General features: G+C 40.1%; 2 protein-coding genes across 3 annotated transcripts in view; both read right to left on the bottom strand.

Annotated features, from left to right (window-relative positions):
• The window catches only part of LOC129546374 (zinc finger protein 552-like), a 33,735-nt gene that overhangs the window by 8,236 nt on the left and 5,279 nt on the right, over positions 1 to 20,220 (bottom strand). The window contains exon 4 of one of the 2 annotated variants that reach the window (XM_088830378.1): positions 4,770 to 4,834. In XM_088830378.1, the coding sequence (XP_088686504.1) occupies positions 4,770 to 4,834 (65 nt within the window). Of the gene's footprint in view, positions 1 to 4,769; positions 4,835 to 20,220 lie in introns of those variants that run through there. The other variant, XM_088830377.1, reaches the window with a different exon arrangement.
• LOC129546395 (uncharacterized) lies at positions 7,714 to 10,108 on the bottom strand. The gene has a single exon (XM_055411304.2). The coding sequence runs from the start codon at positions 9,989 to 9,991 to the stop codon at positions 9,284 to 9,286; it is 708 nt and encodes a 235-aa protein (XP_055267279.2). The 5' UTR covers positions 9,992 to 10,108; the 3' UTR covers positions 7,714 to 9,283.

Here is a 20,220-nt window from a genome sequence, read left to right as displayed (position 1 = left end):
CCCACGTAAACATAACTGCTCTGGCAGAATCTAACTGATATAACTCTTTTGCAACTATTGAGCCTACTGAAGTTCTACAGTGTCCCATAAAACAGAGTTTGAAGAGACAAAGCTTCAAAACTACAATCAAATACCACAGATATACTGGAATGATCATATTGGTAATTTTAAACAATTATGATTAATAAGCTAATTAATGTCTACTAATGGATAGGGCAGACAGCATTGAAACTCGAAGGACAATGTAAGCAGAGAGACTGGAATTTTAACAAAGGATCAAAACAAACTGCACAAGGGGTTCCTTTTCACCACATCTTTACCAGCATTATTTCTTGTGTTTTTCATAACAGATGTTATAACATGTGATGTAGTATCTGTCATTTTGACTTGCATTTTCCCTACCATTTGTAATATTGCGTGTTTTTTTATGTACAAGGTTCCCATCAGCATGTCTCCTTTGGAAAAATATCTATTCATATCTAACAGGTAACAGCTGGGGTGAACTGGTCCACAGCAGTGAAAAAATGGAGTCCTACCCACTAGGCAACCATGGAACCTCACCTCAGTTAGGATATTTTTTAGTTACGTAGGAATTCCCTGGTGGCCCAGTGGTTACAATCCCACATTTTTCACTGCCAGAAGCCCAGGTTCGATCCCTGGTAGGGGAAGTAAGATCCCACAAGATGCAAATATATATTTATTCAAACTACCCATGAAGTCATACAGGATTATATGGAAGTGGTCTTAAATCAGTTGTTAATACATAACACAACTTTAGAACCACTAAATTAAAAAATGGTGAGAAGCAAATATAGCTGGTAAGCAAACAAAGGAGAGAAAATAAAATCATACAAAATGCTCAATTAACACCAAAAGAGAAGGAGTGGTAGACTAACACAGGAATGCAGAACAAGGGCAATTTTAGAAAATGATAACAAACACAGTAGGTATTTATCAAACTATATCAATATACTAAACATCGATAGTCTCAGTGTACCAATTAAAAGAGACATTATCAGGGTGGATTCAGAAACAGGACTCAACCATATGTTATCTAAGAAACCCCTTTTAGGACTCCCCTAGTGGTCCAGTGGTAAAGAATCAGCGTTGCAATTCAGGGGACACTGGTTCAATCCACGGTCAGGAAGCTAAAATTCCACATGCCACTAAGCAACTAAGCCCACATTCTGCAACTACTAACTCTGCACACTCCAGAGCCTGTGCGCCGCAAAGAAGACCAAACACAGCCAAAATAAATCTTTAAGTAAATGAAATTTAAAACAACAAAATGTACTTTAAATAAAACCCAAATATACATTAAAGAAAAACGATAGAGATTAACAGAATTCAAAACAATAAAAAGTGCTATTAACTACATTAATATCTAACCAGAGGCTTCCCTGATGGCTCAGTGATAAAGAATCCATCTGCCAACGCAGGAGACACAGGTTCAATCCCTGGTCTGGGAAGATCCCACGCGCGACAGTGCAATTAAGTCTGTGTGCCACAACTACACAGCCTGTGTTCTAGAACTTAGGAGCCACAACTACTGAAGCCTAAATGCTTGAGAGCCTATACTCTGAACAAGAAAAGCCATCACAATGAGAAGTCTGTGCATCACAACTAGAGAGTACCCCCTCCTGCTGCACTAGAGGAAAGCCTGCACAGAAATGAAGACCCAGCACAGCCAACTGGATATAGGGACTTCTACAGACTACTACTCTTCTCCATCTAACAGAAGAATAATCGTAAGCTGACATGGAAAATTTACAAGACAGAGCACACCATGAGCCAAAAAATGATACCTTAACAAGTCTGAAAAAACAGAAACCAGACAATGTCTGTTCTCAGAATATAATGGAATCACACTAGAACCAGTTACAGAAAGATAGCTGGCAAATCGCACAATGAGAAGAAATGAAACAACCCAAAGAAAACAAGGGTCAAAAAAGAAATCTCAAGGTAAATTTTTAAGTATCTTGAAATAAACACAGCACTTCTCAAAATAATGTGCATGTGGTGAAAGCAGTGGTTATAGGGCAATTTATGGCACTGAATACATATATTAGAAAGAATTAAGATCTAAAAGCAATCACCTTGGGAAACTAGAAAAAGAGAAAATCCAAAGGAAGAAATAATTTTAAAAATTCAAGATAAAAATCAACAAAGCCAAAGTTGGTTCCTTAAAATGACCAATAAAATAAAAAAGATTCTAGTCAGGTTAATCACAAAAACAAGACAGGGCATAAATTATTAGTATCAAAAATAAAGGAGGACTTCCTCAGTGTTCCAGTAGTAAAACCTTTGTACTTCCACAGAAGGGGACAGTTTGATCCCTGGTTTGGAAATGAAGATTTCACATGCCTCGAAGCACAGCCAAAAAAAAAAAAGAAGAAAGAATTAAAGAAAGAAAGAGGAAAATCCCCTACAGAGATAATGCACATTATACACATAATGAAATACATGGGCATTTCCAAGACAATAAATGTGATAATCTAAATGAAATGGATTAATTTTTTGAAATATACAGTCTGTCACAGCCCACACAACAATTCACAATCTAAATATATATACATCTGTTAAAGTAACTGTATCAGGAATAACCTTCCAAAACAGAATGTAATTGGCCCAGATTGGTTAACTGGTGAAATATGACAAATATTTCAGAAAGATATACAATTCTCTACAACTCCTTTCAGAAGACAGAAACAGAGAGACTGCTTCCTATCTAATTCTGTGAGGCCAACATTACTCTAATATCAAACCAAAAACGTAAAGAAAAAGTATACACTAATATCTCTGATGAACATAAATTCAAAAACACAAAGCGTCAGTAAACTGATTCAAAAACTATTTAAACATAATTATACATCATGACCAAGTGGGATTCATGAAAGGCACTTAAGGCTTATTTCACACCATATTATAAAATTATAGTAATCAAAACAGCATGCTAATAGCATAAAGACATATATCCACTCCAATGAAATAGAATGGAGACTTCAGATTGTAAATATCAACCCTCATATATATGATCCAATAATTACTGACAAGAAGACCATTACCATTCAATAAAGAGAGGCTTTTTACCAAATAATGTTGGAAAAACTGGATAGCCACATGTACAAAAATGAAATGAAGAGTCTTATACCATATACAAAAAGGCATTCTAAATGTAAGAGCTGCTGCTGCTGCTGCTAAAATCACAAAATTCTTAGGGGAAAAAAAAGGGAAAAATTTCAAAATGTTGGATTCAGCCATAAATTCTTGCCTATGACAATAAAGGCAAAATTGACAAAAGAAAAAATAGACAAACTGGACTTGAAAAAAAAGAACAATTACCACTTTATACCTTAAGTTACATCATATAATGTGTCAACTGAACCTCAAGAAAATTGGAGGGAAAAAAGAAAAAACTGAAAAACTTTTGTACATCAATAGACGTTATAAAACTGCAGAAAAAACAGGAAGAAAAAAATTTCAAAGCCAAGACATGAAAATAACCTAAATATCCATTGACAGATGAATGCATAAAGACAATAGGGTACATGTATACGATAGAACATTATTGAGTTCATAAAAAATAATTACATAATGCCATTTGCTGCAACATGCATGGACTTAAGACATCATCATCCTAAGTGAAGCAAGTCAGAAATAGAAAGAAAAATACCATATATCATTTATATATGGAACCTAAACTATCACATAAATGAATACATCTAAGAAACAGACTCACAGACACAGAGAACAGACACGATTTCCAAGTGGGAGGCAGCTGAGTGAGGGAAGGATTGGGAGTGCAAACTAGTATATACAGGATGAATAAAGCACAAGGTCCTACTCTATAGCACAGAGAACTATATTATGTATCTTGTGATATACCATAAGGAAAAAGAATAAGAAAAAGAATATATATACATGTAACTGAGTCACTTTACTGTACAGCAGACATGAATGTGACATGCACGAATATGAGACACAAAGACTTTCAACCACAATCTCTACACCAATCAAAATGCCTGCCAAGAAGAGACCAGAAGTCTACTGCCGGATGCTTGGCCTCCAAGGAATGTCCAGATTCTACATTTTCATTGGTTGAACGCCATCATAACACATGGTCTTCTGGGAAATGTAGTGTCAAGGCCTCAAGAAATGGCACCCCACACTAGAAGACCAACAAGAAAAGCTAAACCGCTGAGGGGAGAAGCACTGAGAAACTGCCTGTGCGGAGGAAGGGCTTGATCCTTCTTAGGTGGGTGGAAGATTCTGGACCGGAGGAAGGGCTTAAGACTATTTGTCTTTAATGCTACTGACCACCGAAGTGTCTGCACATGGCCTCACTCCTTAAAGCCAACTCAAGCTGACATCCACCATTGGTAACTGGAAGCAAACAAACATTATCCTAGTGATCTTGAAATCAACCCTGAATATTCATTAGAAGGATTGATGCTGAAGCTCAAATACTTTGGCCACCTGATGCGAAAAGTCAACTCACTGGAAAAGATTCCTGATGCTGAGAAAGATCGAAAGCAAGAGAAGGGGATGACAGAGGATGAGATGGTTGGATGGCATCACCGACTCAATGGACATGAGTTTGAGCAAGCTCCAGGAGATGGTGAAGGACAGGAAAGCCTGGCATGCTGCAGTCCATGGGGTCAAAAACTTTGACACCACTTAGAGACTGAACAATTGCTCTTGAAATGCATACAACCTGAAGTGTTAGCCATTTGGGGGAATTCCCTGGTGGTTCAGTGATTAAGATTTACCATGTTCGCTGCTGCCATGTGGCTGGGTTCAATCGGTATTCCAGGAAATAAGATGCAGCAAGCCCCTTGTCCCAGTCAAAAAAAAAGAAGAAAAAAAAGTTTGAATTAATTTTGCAAACTTTGCTCAAGGACAATAAAAATGTCAGAAAGGGCCCCTCTGAGACCAAGCAATGGAACCTGTTACACGTTTTTGCTCTCTGGTGCTACAGCTCAAGTCCCAACAAAGCCTTGCCTTAAAAAAAAAAAAAAAAAAAAAAGCACCCTGACTGGGAATCTGGAAAGGAGATACTAGGCACACCTAATGCAGGTGGACAAGAGGGAAAGCACTGCTTTTGTACAGCCAGAAAACGCTCTCTTGCCTGCAGAATCTGTACCCAACTCACTGAGAAACACCGATGTATAATCTGGGCACACAGAATGGCTGTTCTCTTGCTCTCTGAACATCGCCTGCCCAACCAGTCGGATTCAACTATAGCCTACTCACATGGCTGATTTTTCATCTTTATCGTAAGGCCTAATCAGTCAATGACTACCTTCTTGCCCTGGCCTCAGCTAGTGATTGTTCTATCTTTAGATCATAATTTCTTCACATTTACTGAAGTCTTGTCTCTGTACCCCATGACCACCTTACCCAAATGGAGACTCAAAGAACACCATGTACACGTCCTGACACCCTGTCTCCCTCCCCACAACAGCCCTAGTCATACCACAGCCCCGTGCCAATGGACACACCTTTCTTTTCAGTGGGAACAAACATTCATAATTTTAACGTGAATGATCCCATTTATTTATGCAAACTTCCCTGGGCTCAGAATCTATCATTATTCTTCAAATTTGTGGAGGAACGGGTCTGCATCTCAGCTGAATAGCTTCTACAAGGACACACAGCTGCCAGGCCTTTGATGAGTGCTTACACTACACCAAACAGATGCACTGACTTCTCTTCTGCATTTCCCAGCATGCACACCATCAACTGTGTCACAACCATGAACTACTTATTCTGGGGTCTACATCTTCACTGGGCCTCCAGCTCAACCTTCCCCAGCTCACATCTCTGTGCAAACGCGTTTCCTGTTGTGATGTTGTGCAAAGTGACAGGGGCACCAAACTAACAAGCCACACATGGTCTTCAGTGTCACCCCAGATGTGACAATGGCCTCTACCACATGCCGTATGCAGTGATTTCTTTCCAAGGTTCTGCCCATCTTTTTCATGAACCCACTTCAGGATATACCTTGCCCAAACTGTCCCAGTCACTATCCTGAGCACAGTGAGGGACCCTGAAGGACTAGGAATATCCAAAGTGGACCTCTCCCTGTCTCCAAGGCTCTTCCTCCTAATCCCCTCACCCATCACCCCACTGCTCCTCCTACCCACCAGAAAAATATAAATCACCAAATGATTGCTATCTAGCAAGATAATCAGCAAGAACTTGCCCACATCTTCTGGGGACCGAACCTTGACAAACTTTAGTCCAAATGCTAAGGGCTCAAGGAATGACGACACCTCCCATAAAGCTTCAAAAACCCAACCCGAAGTTCTCTGCTAAACAAAGCTGCTCACAGATGTGAATCTCCAGCTTATAACACAATTGTGACTCAGTCACTAATCTGAACACAATCAGTGCATCAAACTTGAAGTGATGTGAAAGATTGTCTTTCTAATCCCATCTGCACTTACCTGATCATACGGGATCTATGAGAACTGTGTGACTGTGTCTGGTCCACACACCACAATTTTGGGCATCCTATCACATGCCTGGCGCCCCCAAAATTCACTGCTTGTGAATTCTGTACCCATACCTGCTGTATTGGGTCAGCACGTCCCACTGTATTTCCCCAATAAGGTCTCACTTCGGTCACACATCCTTTGTGCTATGGTACATGAGTTAGTAAATTCAGGCTGCATTAAAGGGTGTGAAAATTCAACCTTTTGTTACACTGCCCTCGGGTTGTGCGGATAAACACTGATATTTAGAATACATTCTAGAGTAATAAATTGCTGGCATTACAAAAAGGTTTATTTTTGAAAAGCATTCTAAGAAGTTATGTGTTGAAAGATGTGAAACCTGCGATTACAAAACTTAAAAATGACTAGGTAAATCATGATACAAACAAAAAATGTGTATAATTATGATAAATGATAGAATATACAGGAAGGGTCCAACACAGTCATTCCATTTATATATATATTTGAAAACAGTTATTACTAAAGTAGAGTAGGCCCTTGTATCAGTAATTATAATGTTGAAGATGAGTTTAACATGGCAGAAGGAAACTGATTTTAAGGATGTACATAAAAATGTTTAAATGTACATACACAAAATTTAAGTCAACTATACAACCAGTAAACGATTTTTCAAATTAGAAAAATCTATTCATAATCACTGTACTATGGTTTACTAGGTACATTCCTAAAACATTTTGTGGCTACTGGGCCTATAAGGGGGAAAAAGCATTCAATGGTGGGTTACAGGCAATGCTTCCCAACTCCATTTCAGTGAAATTATGTTAGCAATTTGACACTGGTAATGGTGTGAATATTTTCACCAGGGAAATTGGCAAACACTACAAAACAGGGATTGATATACTGTGTAATTATATCTGAAGGCAACATATATTAATAAATGAAACTTACCAAAAACATGTATAATGTATGTGGCCATTACATTATGCATTGTATAAAAATTGAGAACACAAACTTTCAGTATTCTGAATTACAATTCCATGCAGAAAACATAGCCACTCACATTTATGAATGAGTGAAATCTAACACGTATTTGTTATTTCCTTGCTTTCCTAATGTCAAAATAAGACAAAATAGCCTAATTTCACAAAACAGAAGTTGGAAAGTATGAACAGAAATCTAATGAAACAAGACACACAGGTAAAAGACAGACACATGAAAAACAAAAATTTAACATCAAGAATCCTGAGAAAGAGAATCACCAGCGGTCCAGTGGCTAGGACTCCCCATGTCCACATCACAGGACATGGTTTAGATTGCTGGTTGGGGGAACTAAGATCCCACATGCCACATGGCACCGTTAGGTAAATAAATAATCTGAGAAAAATGTAATTAAAACCATAACGATTTTTTAACACAAGAGGTTTTGGTCTTCAAGGGAGGGGTCACCTTGCATTCCTGTTAGTTTTAAAGCTAGGTTGATCAAGTGTGGGTCTCAGAAAGTGAGGACAAATTCACACTAATAAATAAGCATTATTTTGCTAAGTAACATTTTTCTGGAAGGGTAGGAGGAAAAGTGAGGAGATGAGTAAAGGGGTAAAGGAAGAAGAGCTTTAGAGACTGCACCATGTGAGGGCCACACTGGACATTCTCAAGCCTCCAGTGTCCCTCACACTGCCCAAAACAGTGAGCAGGTCAACCACGTAACAGGGGAACAGGGACATCTTGAGGTGGGTATGTGAAGAAGATGAGCAAGACTTGGGAAACCAATCACCGCAGACAGCGGTGAGGCCACTGTCAAATCTGGGGAAATGCCAATGAGTCGGTCCAGAGTCCCTAGCTTAGTGCTGTTGTTCTGTGAAGAACTTCCCAAGTCGGAGGGTGTTAGTGGGAGATGTGCACACATGGAAATGAGGCTGCATCCCCTTGTGGTGATAGAGCTGTCAGGTGTGCACAGCTCATAGTCAGGATATGGGAACTGGAGTCCCTGCTCTGAGGGGCAAAAGAAAAGCCAGTGGACATGTGCAGTGTAACCACTCTCATGAAAGGTGTGGCAGTAGTGAGCTCCTGTGGAAGTCCCTCTGCCTCTCTGAGCTGGACAGCCCTTCTTTCTCAAACTGAAGTCGCTCAGTCGTGTCCGACTCTTTGCGACCCCATGGATTGTACCCTACTAGGCTCCTCCATTCATGGGATTTTCCAGGCAAGAGTACTGGAGTGGGTTGCCATTTCCTTCTCCAGGGGATCTTCCCGACCCAGGGATCGAACCCAGGTCTCCCGCATTGTAGGCAGACTCTTTACCGTCTGAGCCACCAGGGAAGCCCTTTCTTTCTCTAAAGACAATGATAAAAACTGAATCAAAGCATTGGTTAGGATGGATAGATAAATGGAGTCATCCACAGAAAAGTAATCAATGCTGATTCCAGAGAAAAGATAATGTGGACCATCAGCATGGGTTGTGATGTAAGCACGGCTCATGGGGTGGGGGCAGAGGGAGCAGAAGTGTCAGGATGGAGAAGGGGTTCTTTCAGTCCTCAAACCTGGTGAGCATAGAGCAAGGGAGGAGTGCAACGTGGCATTCAATCTCAGATCCTTATCCCTTCAACAGGGATCATAAACAGATGACATGGCATCTCTGTGCCTCAATTTCTGCTCTATGAAGGGTCCATCTGCTTCACAGGTTCTGACCACTCTGTCACCACCTCAAACTTCTTTGACATCATTGTCAGACATATTTGCAATATTTACAAAGCCCTTTCTTCAGTGTGACCTCCCTGATGTTTAATCAAGCGGCAACTTCAGGTGAAAGATTGACCACGTTCCTTGCACTCCTAAGGCTTTTCTCCAGGGTGGATTTTCCAATGTGTGTGGAGGAGCTGTCTTTGCTTAAAGGCTTTCCCACATTCACTGCACTTATAGGGCCTTTCTCCAGTGTGAACTCTCTGATGATCACGAAGGGTCCACCCAGCAGTAAAAGATTTCCCACATTCACTGCACTCATAAGGTTTTTCTCCTCTGTGAACTCTCTGATGATACTGGATGCCACTCATAGCAACAAAAGATTTCCCACATTCACTGCACTCGTAAAGCCTTTCTCCACTGTGAACTGTCTGATGACGAAGAAGGCTCGAACTACTAGTAAAACATTTTGCACGTTCACTGCACTTATAAGGCCTTTCTCCACTGTGAACTCTCTGATGATCACGAAGGCTCAACCTAGCAATAAAAGATTTCCCACATTCACTGCACTCGTAAGGCCTTTCTCCACTGTGAATTCTCTGATGACGAAGAAGGCTCGAGCTACTAGTAAAACATTTTCCACATTCACTGCAATTAAAAGGCCTTTCTCCAGTGTCAACTCTCTGGGGACACTGGTGGTTCAGCCTAGCAGTTAAAGATTTCTCACATTTATTACACTCATAAGCCTGTTCTCCAGCATGAAACTTCTTATGGGCATTGAGATGTGCCTTTTGGCGAAAGAATTCCCCACATTCACTGCATTCAAACTCATAAGGCTTTTCTCCAGTGTGAACATTCATATCGCACTTAGCTGTTCATTTCGGCTAAAGAATTTCCCACAGGAACTGCACTCAAAAGGTCTTTCTCCACTGTGAATTCTCTGATGATTAGAAAGGATGGACCAAGTAATGAATGACTTTCCACATTCACTGCACTCATAAGGCCTTTCTCCAGTGTGAACTCTCAGATGATAATAGAGACCAGAGCTAATAGTAAGAGCTTTCCCACGTTTGCTGCACTCATAAGGGTTTTCTCCAGTGTGAAGTCTTTCATGTGTAAGGAAATTGGATTTGCGGGCAAAACATTTTCCACATTCCTTGCACTGATAAGGCTTTTCTCCAGTGTGAACTCTCTGATGTTCCATTAAGTTCCATTTTTGTATAAACAATTTATTACATTCCTTGCACTCATAAGGCTTTTCTCCAGTGTGGATTTTTCTATGGGCAATGAGATATTTCCTTTGGCTAAAGGATTTTCCACATTCACTGCAGTCATAAAGCATCCCTCCACAGTTAAATCTCTGATGTGCAAGGAAATGGGATTTGTGGCTAAATATTTTTCCACAATGGCTGCATTCATAAAGCCCTTCTCTAGCATGAACTTTCTGATGCTGAATGAGGCTATTTCTTTGGGTGCTGGCTTTCTCACATGTACTGAACTTACAAAACCCTTCAGTAGTGAGGACTCGCTCATCCTGAACAAGTATGACTGTGTGGCTGGAAACTATCTTGCCTTCTCCCCAGCTCTGATGACTTTTTCCACTGTGAAAAATAGCTTCACATTCCTTACTATTGTTCAGTTTCTTCCTGGTATTAGTGGCCTGTGGCTGAGCTCCCATATTTCCCATGAATTCATTCCCAAGTTCCATGAAGGTAGAGAGATTCCCTGATGCAAGAACTGTGCAGTTCTTCAAAAATGAGGGTCTCTCCATGATACAGTGTAAGGGATTCTCTCCAATGTGCTGCTGAATGTTTGCAGTGAAATAGAACTGTTTCCCACATGACCCACATGTGTATGCTTTCTGCCCACTATCTGTTCCTTCCTCTTCAGCCAAGTGCAAAATGTCTCTTAAAACTGGGATGCACATCTGACAAAGCTGGACCTTTTCAGGAGACAAACCTGCCCTGGGAGTCCTAATCTGTGACACTCCTTCTACAGATTCACTCTGTTCAGAAGGTGTCTCCTCATCCTGAACTCCATGCCAAGTATCTGAAAACAAAGAAGTGACAGTGAAGTTCACGTTGACTTTACTGGAGGAAGGGAATGCCATCACAATTCTATATCTGACACATGAAAGAATTACTCCACAGGACTGTGTTCAGGAAATGGAGTTGGGATAAAACTGAGAAGCAGCTGCTCTCACTAAGCGCAGGACAGAAGGACTGGATGTGGCCCAAGGAGAAAGGCAATTCCCTCTACAATTCCCTCCTCTGTCAATGGCTTTTACCAGGAACACATCTCAACCTGTGACACTGTAAGGAAGCAGATCTCCAAGCCTCAGAAAATCTGACTGTGATTTTTTTTCTTGTGATGAGTATTTTAAGATCTACTCTTTTGGAATTTTCTTTTTTCATTTATTTACTCATTTATGACTTCGCTTGGTGGTTGTTGCTGGTCTCAGGCTTTCTCTAGTTTCAGCAAGCGAGGGCTAGTCTCTAGTTGTCTTGGATGGGCTTCTCATTGCAATAGCTTCTTTTGTGGCAGCGCATAAGCTCTAAGGCAGGAATGCTTCAGTAGCTGCAACAGGCAGACTCAGTAATTGCTGCACATGGGCTTAGTTGCTCCATAGCATGTGTGCAGCAATGCTGTACCAGGCATCAAACCCCTGTCTCCTGCATTGCCAGGTGGATTCTTAACCAGGAGACTACCAGGGATGCCCTCTTTGGGAAATTTCTAAATATTCAACACAGTCATGTTAACTGGAGTCGCTATACTGTGCCTTACATCCCCAGGACTTACTCACCTCATAATTAGAAGTGTATAACTTCTGACATCCTTCATTCATCTGCCCACCCTGCTCTGGTCTGGCAGTCACTAATCCTTTGTCTGTATCTGTTTGGTGTTGGTGTTATTGTTTTAAAGATTCAACATGTAAGCATAACCATCCAGTACAGGTAAATGTGGTACAACCTGAATTCTGAATGCTTGGGTACACTTTTACAGGAATACTTTTCAATAAACACACACAGAATCATATGCTCTGTGTAGTTGGATGAAATCCACAAATGGGGAAACTTCAAAATCAGAGGACTGACTATGGGCCTCTGCTGCTAAGTCACTTCAGTCGTGTCCGACTCTGCGTGACCCCATAGACAGAAGCCCACCAGGTTCCCCCGTCCCTGGGACTCTCCAGGCAAGAACACTGGAGTGGGTTGCCATTTCCTTCTCCAATATGGGCCTCTAGACTTCAGTATATTTAGAGGGTCCTGGATCCACTCCTCAGTGGACACAGTGGGACAACTGGATTTGTCTTTCCCTGGTTTATTTCACTTAGTATAATGCTATATTGCAAATGGCAATATAGCCATCTTTTTTATGGTTATATAATACTGAATAATATTCCATATATATTTCATTTTTGTTATCCACTCATCCATCAATGGACACTTAGGTTGTTTCCATCTCTTGAATATTATAAATAAACTACTATAGACATAAGGCACAGATACCTTTTTGAAATGATGATTTTACTCCCTCTGCATAAATACACAAAGGTGGAACTGATGGACAATATGTAAGTTCCTTTTTTAACTCTGTAAGCAGTCTCCATAATCTTTACTATAGTGGCTGCAATAATGTATATTCCTACCCAAAGACAGTAAAGAATCTGCCTGCAACGCAGGAGACCCGGGTCTAACTCCACAGTTGGGAAGATCCGCTGGAGAAGGGAAAGGCTATCCACTCCAGTATTCGGGCCTGGAGAATTCCATGGGCAGAGGAGCCTGGAGGGCTACAGTCCATGGTGTCTCAACTGACTGAGCGACTAACACTTTCGCTTTCACCAACAGTGCACAAGGGGTCCGTTTTCTCTACAAGTTTACCAACATTTATTTTTTTGTCCTTTTTATAACAGACATTGTAACGTGTCTGGTGGTTCAGAGGATAAAGCATCTGCCTGAAATGCGGGAGACTTGGGTTCAATCCCTGGGTTGCAAAGATCCCCTGGAGAAGGAAATGGCACCCACTCCAGTACTCTTGCCTGGAAAATCCCATGGACAGAGAAGACTGGTGGGCTACAGTCCATGGGGTCGCAAAGAGTTGGACACGACTGAGCAACTTCACTTCACTTCACTTTGTAATGTGTATGAGGTAGTATCTCATTGTCTTTCTGATTTGCATTTTCCCAACCATTCATGATACCGAGCATCTTTTCATGTATCTGCTTCCTATACATATGTATTCTAAAGAACAACAGCAACTGTGTACCCCATTAGGCATTTTTAAAACACCCATATATATATATATGTTTATATAACATTAAAACAAATGAGAACAATTATAAAATGGAGCAGAGAAAGCAATTAGGAATTTTTTTAAATTACAAAGTATTCAAACTACCAAGGAAGCCATACAGGGTCATATGAAAGTGGACTACAATCAGATGTAAATACATAGTGCAAACTCCAGTGCAATTACATTAAAGAAAAATGAAAGGAAAAAAGTATATGTGATATGCTAACAAAGAAGAGAAAATGCAATCATACAAAATTCTCAATTAACAAATGAAAAAGAGTGGACAACAAACATAGGAAAAAGAATAAAGGCAATGGTATAAAATGGTAACAAATTCATTAGATATTTATTCAACTATATGACTATATTAAATATTGATAGTCTCAATACACCAATGAAAAAAGACATTATCAGAGTGAATTCAGAAGGACGAGTCAAGTACATATTCCTTCCAAAAACCCCACTTTAAACATGAACATGCAGGAATTCCCTAGCAGTCTAGGGCTTAGGACTCAGCACTGTCACTGCTTCAGCTGGGGTTCAATCCCCAGTCAGGGAACTAAGACACTGCAAGCTGTGGCATGTCCAAAAAAACAAACAAAAGCACCCACCAATACATGATCTCATCAAGAGATGCAAAAAAAAAAAAACACCAAAGGATCTGGCCAAATCCAATACCCATTCATGACAAAAATCTCCCTCTCCTAGCTATCTAAAAATAGAAAAATTCTTTAACTTCACAATCAAAATAAAACCCTACTAGTATCATCAAACTTCCTAGACAAAAACTAGAAACTTTGCCACTAAGATGAAGAATTCAACTTTGTAAGTAATAACTAATGCAATGAGAAAAGAAAGTTATATAAAAGTTATACTGACAGGGAGTGAAAGAATAAAACTGCCTTCATTCTCAGATGGCATAACCAGCTATAACAAAATACACACACACACAATCCTGGAATTCAGAAGCAATTACAGCAAGGTTTCAGGATACAAGAATATTATACAAAAGTTAATTGTTACTTTCCTATACATCAACAATAAACAAGTGAAGTTTGAAATTAAAAACACAATGTGCTAAGTTACTTCAGCCACGTCTGACTCTTTGTTACCCTATGGACCACAAACTTCCAGGCTCGTCTGTCCCTGGGATTCTCCAGGCAAGAATACTGGAGTGGGTTGCCATTTCCTTCTCCAGGGGATTGTCCCAGAATCTCTTAACATCTCCTGCACTGGCATGCAGGTTCTTTACCACTAGCACCACCTGAGAAGTCCCCCCAAAACACAATACCATGTACATTAACACCCCCTGAAAGAATGGAGACAGAAAGGAAGAAATAGTTATAAATCTATCAAGACATGTACAAGATCTACATAACGGAAATGATAAAAACTCTGATGAAGAAATCAAAGAACTAAATAAATGGAAAAATACTTCACATTCCTAAAGTGTCAAAGATATTTCACAGTCCACTTTTGTCAAGATGTCAGTTATGCCCACCTTCACCTATCAATTCAATATAATCCAAATCAAATCCCCAGAAGTTATTAAGAGGACATAAATAAACTGATTTAGGTTATACTTCAATGGTCTAATGGTTTTCCCTACTTTCTGCAATTTAAGTCTGAATTTGGCAATAAGGAGTTCATGACCTGAGCCACAGTCAGCTCCCGGTCTTGTTTTTGCTGACTGTATAGACGTCTTCATCTTTGGCTGCAGAGAATATAATCAATCTGATTTCAGTATTGGCCATCTGGTAATGTCCACGTGTAGAGTCGTCTCTTGTGTTGTTAAGGTATCTGCTATGACTAGTGCGTTCTCTTGGCAAAACTCTGTTAGCCTTTGCCCTGCTTCATTTTGTACTCCAAAGCCAAATTTGCCTGTTACTCCAGGTATCGCTTGACTTCCTACTTTTGCATTCCAGTCCCCTATAACGCAAAGGACACCTTTTTTGGGTGTCAGTTCTAGAAGATCTTGTAGGTCTTCATAGAACCGTTCAACTTCAGCTTCTTCAGCATTACTGGTTGGGGCACAGGCTTGAATTACTGTGATATTGAATGGTTTGCCTTGGAAACGAATCACTAGACCATTCAGGTATGACCTAAATCAAATCCCTTATGATCATATAGTGGAAGTGACAAATAGATTCAAGGGATTAGATCTGATAAGAGTGCTGAAGAACTGTGGACAAAGGTTTGTGACATTGTACAGGAGGCAGTGATCAAGACCATCCCCAAGAAAAAGAAATGCACAAAGGTAAAATGGTTGTTTGAGGAGGACTTACAAATAACTGAAAAAAGAAGAGAAGCTAAAGGCAAAGGAGAAAAGGAAAGAGAAAACCATTTGAATGCAGAGTTCCAAAGAATAGCCCAGAGAAATAAGAAAGTCTTCCTCAGTGATCAATGCAAAGAAACAGAGGAAAACAATAGAATGGGAAAGACTAGTGATCTCTTCAAGAAAATTACAGATACCAAGGGAACATTTCATGCAAAGATGGGCTCAATAAAGGATAGACATTGTATGAACCTAAAAGAAGCAGAAGATATTAAAAAGAGGTGACAAGAAAACACAGAACTGTACAAAAAAGATTTTCAAGACCCAGATAACCATGATGGTGTGATCACTCACCTAGAGCCAGACATCCTGGAATGGGAAGTCAAGTGGGCCTTGGGAAGCATCACTACAAACAAAGCTAGTGTAGGTGACAGAATTCTAGCTGACCTATTTCAAATCCTAAAAGATGCTGCTGTGAAAGTGCTGCACTCAATACGCCAGGAAATTTGGAAAACTCAGCAGTGGCCACAGGACTGGAAAAGGTCAGTTTTCATTCCAATCCCAAAGAAAAGCAATGCCGAAGAATGCTCTAACTACCACACAAATGCACTCATCTCACATGCAAGCAAGTAATGCTCAAAATTCTCTAAGCCAGGCTTCAACAGTATGTGAACCATGAACTTTCAGATGTTCAAGCTGGATTTAGAAAAGGCAGAGGAACCAGAGATCAAATTGCCAACATCCTTGGATCATTGAAGAAGCAAGAGTTCCAGAAAAACATCTATTTCTGCTTTAATGACTACACCAAAGCCTTTGACTGTGTGGATCACAACAAACTGTGGAAAATTCTTCAAGAGATGGGAATACCAGACCACCTGATCTGCCTCCTGAGAAATCTGTATGCAGGTCAAGAACCAACATCAAAACTGGACATGGAACAACGGACTGGTTCTAAACAGGGCAAGGAGTATGTCAAGGCTGCATATTGTCACCCTGCTTATTTAACTTATATGTAGAGTATGTCATGCAAAATGCCAGGCTGGATGAAGCACAAGCTGGAATCAAGACTGCTGGCAGAAATATCAATAACCTCAGATATGCAGGGAGAAGGCAATGGCACCCCACTCCAGTACTCTTGCCTGGAAAATCCCATGGACGGAGGAGCCTGGTGGGCTGTAGTCCATGGGGTCGCTAAGAGTCGGACATGACTGAGCAACTTCACTTTGACTTTTCACTTTCATGCATTGGAGAAGGAAATGGCAACCCACTCCAGTGTTCTTGCCTGGAGAATCCCAGGAACTGGGGAGCCTGGTGGGCTGCCATCTATGGGGTCGCACAGAGTCGGACATGACTGAAGCGACGCAGCAGCAGCAGCAGATATGCAGATGACACCACCCTTACGGCAGAAAGCGAAGAACTAAAGAGCCTCTTGATGAAAGTGAAAGAGGAGAGTGAAAAAGTTGGCTTAAGGCTCAACATTCAGAAAACTAAGATCGTGGCATCTGGTCCCAACACTTCATGGCAAATAGATGGGAAAACAGTGGAAACAGTGACAGACTTTATTTTTCTGTGCTCCAAAATCACTGCAGACAGTGACTGCAGCCATGAAATTAAAAGATACTTGCTCCTTGGAAGAAAAGCTATGACCAACCTACACAGCATATTAAAAAGCAGAGACATTACTCTGCCAACAAAGGTCCATCTAGTCAAAGCTATGGTTTTTCCAATAGTCATGTATGGATGTGAGAATTGGACTATAAAGAAAGCTGAGCGCTCAAGAATTGATGCTTCTGAACTGTGGTGTTGAAGAAGACTCTTGAGAGTCCCTTGGACTGCAAGGAGATCAAACCAGTCCATCCTAAAAGAAATCAGTCCTGAATATTCATTAGAAGGACTGATGCTGAAGCTGAAACTCCAACACTTTGGCCACCTGATGGAAAGAACTGACTCACTGGAAAAGACCCTGATGCTGGGAAAGATTGAGGGCAGGAGGAAAAGGGGATGACAGAGGATGAGATGGTTGGATGGCATCACCGACTCAATTTACATGAGTTCGAGCAAGCTCACTAGACACCTCATTAAAGGCAAAGATATACAGACAAGTTAGCGTGTACATAGATGAAAGGAAATGAAAATTAAATGCAAAAGGCTATACCAATATATTAATATATCTATGAAACAGCCAAAACCCAAACACTGACAATAGCAAATGCTGGTAAGGGTGTGGAGCAACAAGAAATTTATTCAATGCCAACTGGAATGCTTAGTGGTAGAGTCCACTTCGTATATCCACACAAACACCTTCACACAGAAACTTACAGTAGCTTTATTCATAACTCTCAAAATTTGGAAGTAATCAAGAAGTCCTTCAGTAGATGAATGGATAAACATGATACACCCACAGAAGAGAGATATTATTTAAACTGCAACAAACTACTCAAATCATGAAAAGACAGGCAAAAAGCTTAAAATACTTACTACTATGAGAAAGTCAATATGAAAAGCCTACATACTGCATGATTCCAAGAGTATGAGATTCTTGAAAAGGGGAAACTAAAGAGTCAGTAAAATAGCAATCAGGGGATACCAAGGAGTAAGAGGGAAGAAGGAATGAACAGGTGGAGCCCAGAGAATTTTTTAGCTGAAAAATCAAAGACCATAGAATGGAAAATATCAATAGTGGACCCTAACACAAACTCAGATTTTGAGTGTAACGATGTGTTCATGTAGGTTCATCAATTTTAACACTCAAAAAAAAACAAAAATTTTAACACTCAGATGGGGACTTCCTTAGTGGTATAGTTGATGACAGTCAATCTGCCAATGAAAGGAATGTGGGTTTGATCCCTGGACCAGGACGATTCCACATGTTGCAGAGCATCTAGGCCTGTGTGCCACAACTACTGGATTCCTCGTGGCTCTTGGGCCCAACTGCTCAGCCAGCATTCTGAAACTATTGAAGCTTCTGCACCTATAGCCTATGATCCATAACAAGAGAAGCCACCTCAATGAGTAGCCTGTGTACTGAAACTAGAGAAAGCCCGAGGACAGGAAAAAGTTAATTTAAAAAGAACACTCAGATAAGGGATTTTTGATTCAATGCAATCCCTATCAAAAACAATCACATCTTCAAAAAACAGAAAAACTCAAACTCAAATTCATATGGACTCTCAAAGGATTCTATACAGCCAAAGCAATTATGAAAAATAAAGCTAAGGGACTTCCTGGGGTTTCAATGGTTAAGAATCCTCCTTGCAATGCAGGGGACTTGGATTAGATTCCTATCTGGGGAACTAAGATTTCACATGCCCTGGAACAACTAAGCCCAAAAGCCACAACTACTGAACCTGTGATCCACAAGTAAAGAGCCCATATGCTACAACAAAAGATTCCACATGATGCAACTAAGACCCAATGCAGCCAAGATAAATACACAGTTAAACAAATAAACATTTTATTTAAAAAGAACAAAGTTTAAGGACCCACAATACATGAATCTGAAATTCTTACAAAGCTAGAGAAAGTAAAACAGTGTGCTACTGACATAAAAGCAGATATATATTCTAATGGGATAAAACAGAGACTAACGAGTCTAAACATCAACTCTCAAGTATATAACCCAATACTTACTAACAAGAGGACCATTACCATTCAATAAAGACAGTCTTCTCAACAAATGGTGCTAGGAAAACTGGATACCCACATGTACAACAATGAAAATGGAACCTTATCTAATACCATATACAAAAATTCACTCAAAGTATACCAAAGATCTAAACTTAAGAGAGAAAATTACAGATTCGTAGGAAAAACATACAAGATAAACTGGGCCTCATAAAAAGGAACAATTTCGGTTGCATACCTTTAACTTATACAGTATCATGTGTCAATAATACCTCAAGAAAGCTGTGGGGAAAAAAGAAAAAAATGAAAAGGTTTGTACATCAAAGGACACTATAAACACAGTAAAAAAGAAACCATAGGTTGGGAGAAAGCATTTCCAAAACACAAATACAAAAACTGATTAATAACAGACTTCTCTGATAGTACAGTGGATAAGAATTCACCTGCCAATGCAGGGGACACAGGTTCGCTCCTTGGTCTGGGAAGATTCCACATGTAAGTAAATAAGCCTGTGCACCACAACTGCTGAAGCCCACACATCCAAGAGCGCCAACACGGCAACTCCTGCACCCTGGTGCTGCAACTGCTGAGGCCTGTGAGAGTCTCTTTCACGTAGTAAAAGAGAAGCCACCCTGAAGAGAAGCCTGTGCACAGCAACAAAGACCCAGTGCAACCAAATAAATAAATTGTAAAGGACTGATATTCAGAATCTATGGATAAATTTTAATTCAAAAACAACTAAAAAGCCAACCCGATTAATAAATTTAAAAAGGACTTGAGTAGATATTTTTAAAAGATACACAAATGACCAATAAGCACACCATGAGGGATGTAACCAAAATGGGAAAATATACCACTTCACATCCATTAGGACAGCAATAATTAAAAGAAAAGAAA

Source organism: Moschus berezovskii, chromosome 22, assembly GCF_049115385.1.
Source record: "Moschus berezovskii isolate FMDL1 chromosome 22, NW_MosBer_1.0, whole genome shotgun sequence".
Classification (NCBI taxonomy): Eukaryota; Metazoa; Chordata; class Mammalia; order Artiodactyla; family Moschidae; genus Moschus; species Moschus berezovskii.
The sequence above is the reverse complement of the archived record's forward strand: the minus strand, read 5'-3'. Positions and strand labels throughout refer to the sequence as shown.

What these genes read in the sequence shown, in the direction of transcription:
- LOC129546395 (XM_055411304.2), bottom strand. Translation starts at nt 9,991, where the DNA reads ATGAATGTTCACACTGGAGAAAAGCCTTATGAGTTTGAATGCAGTGAA.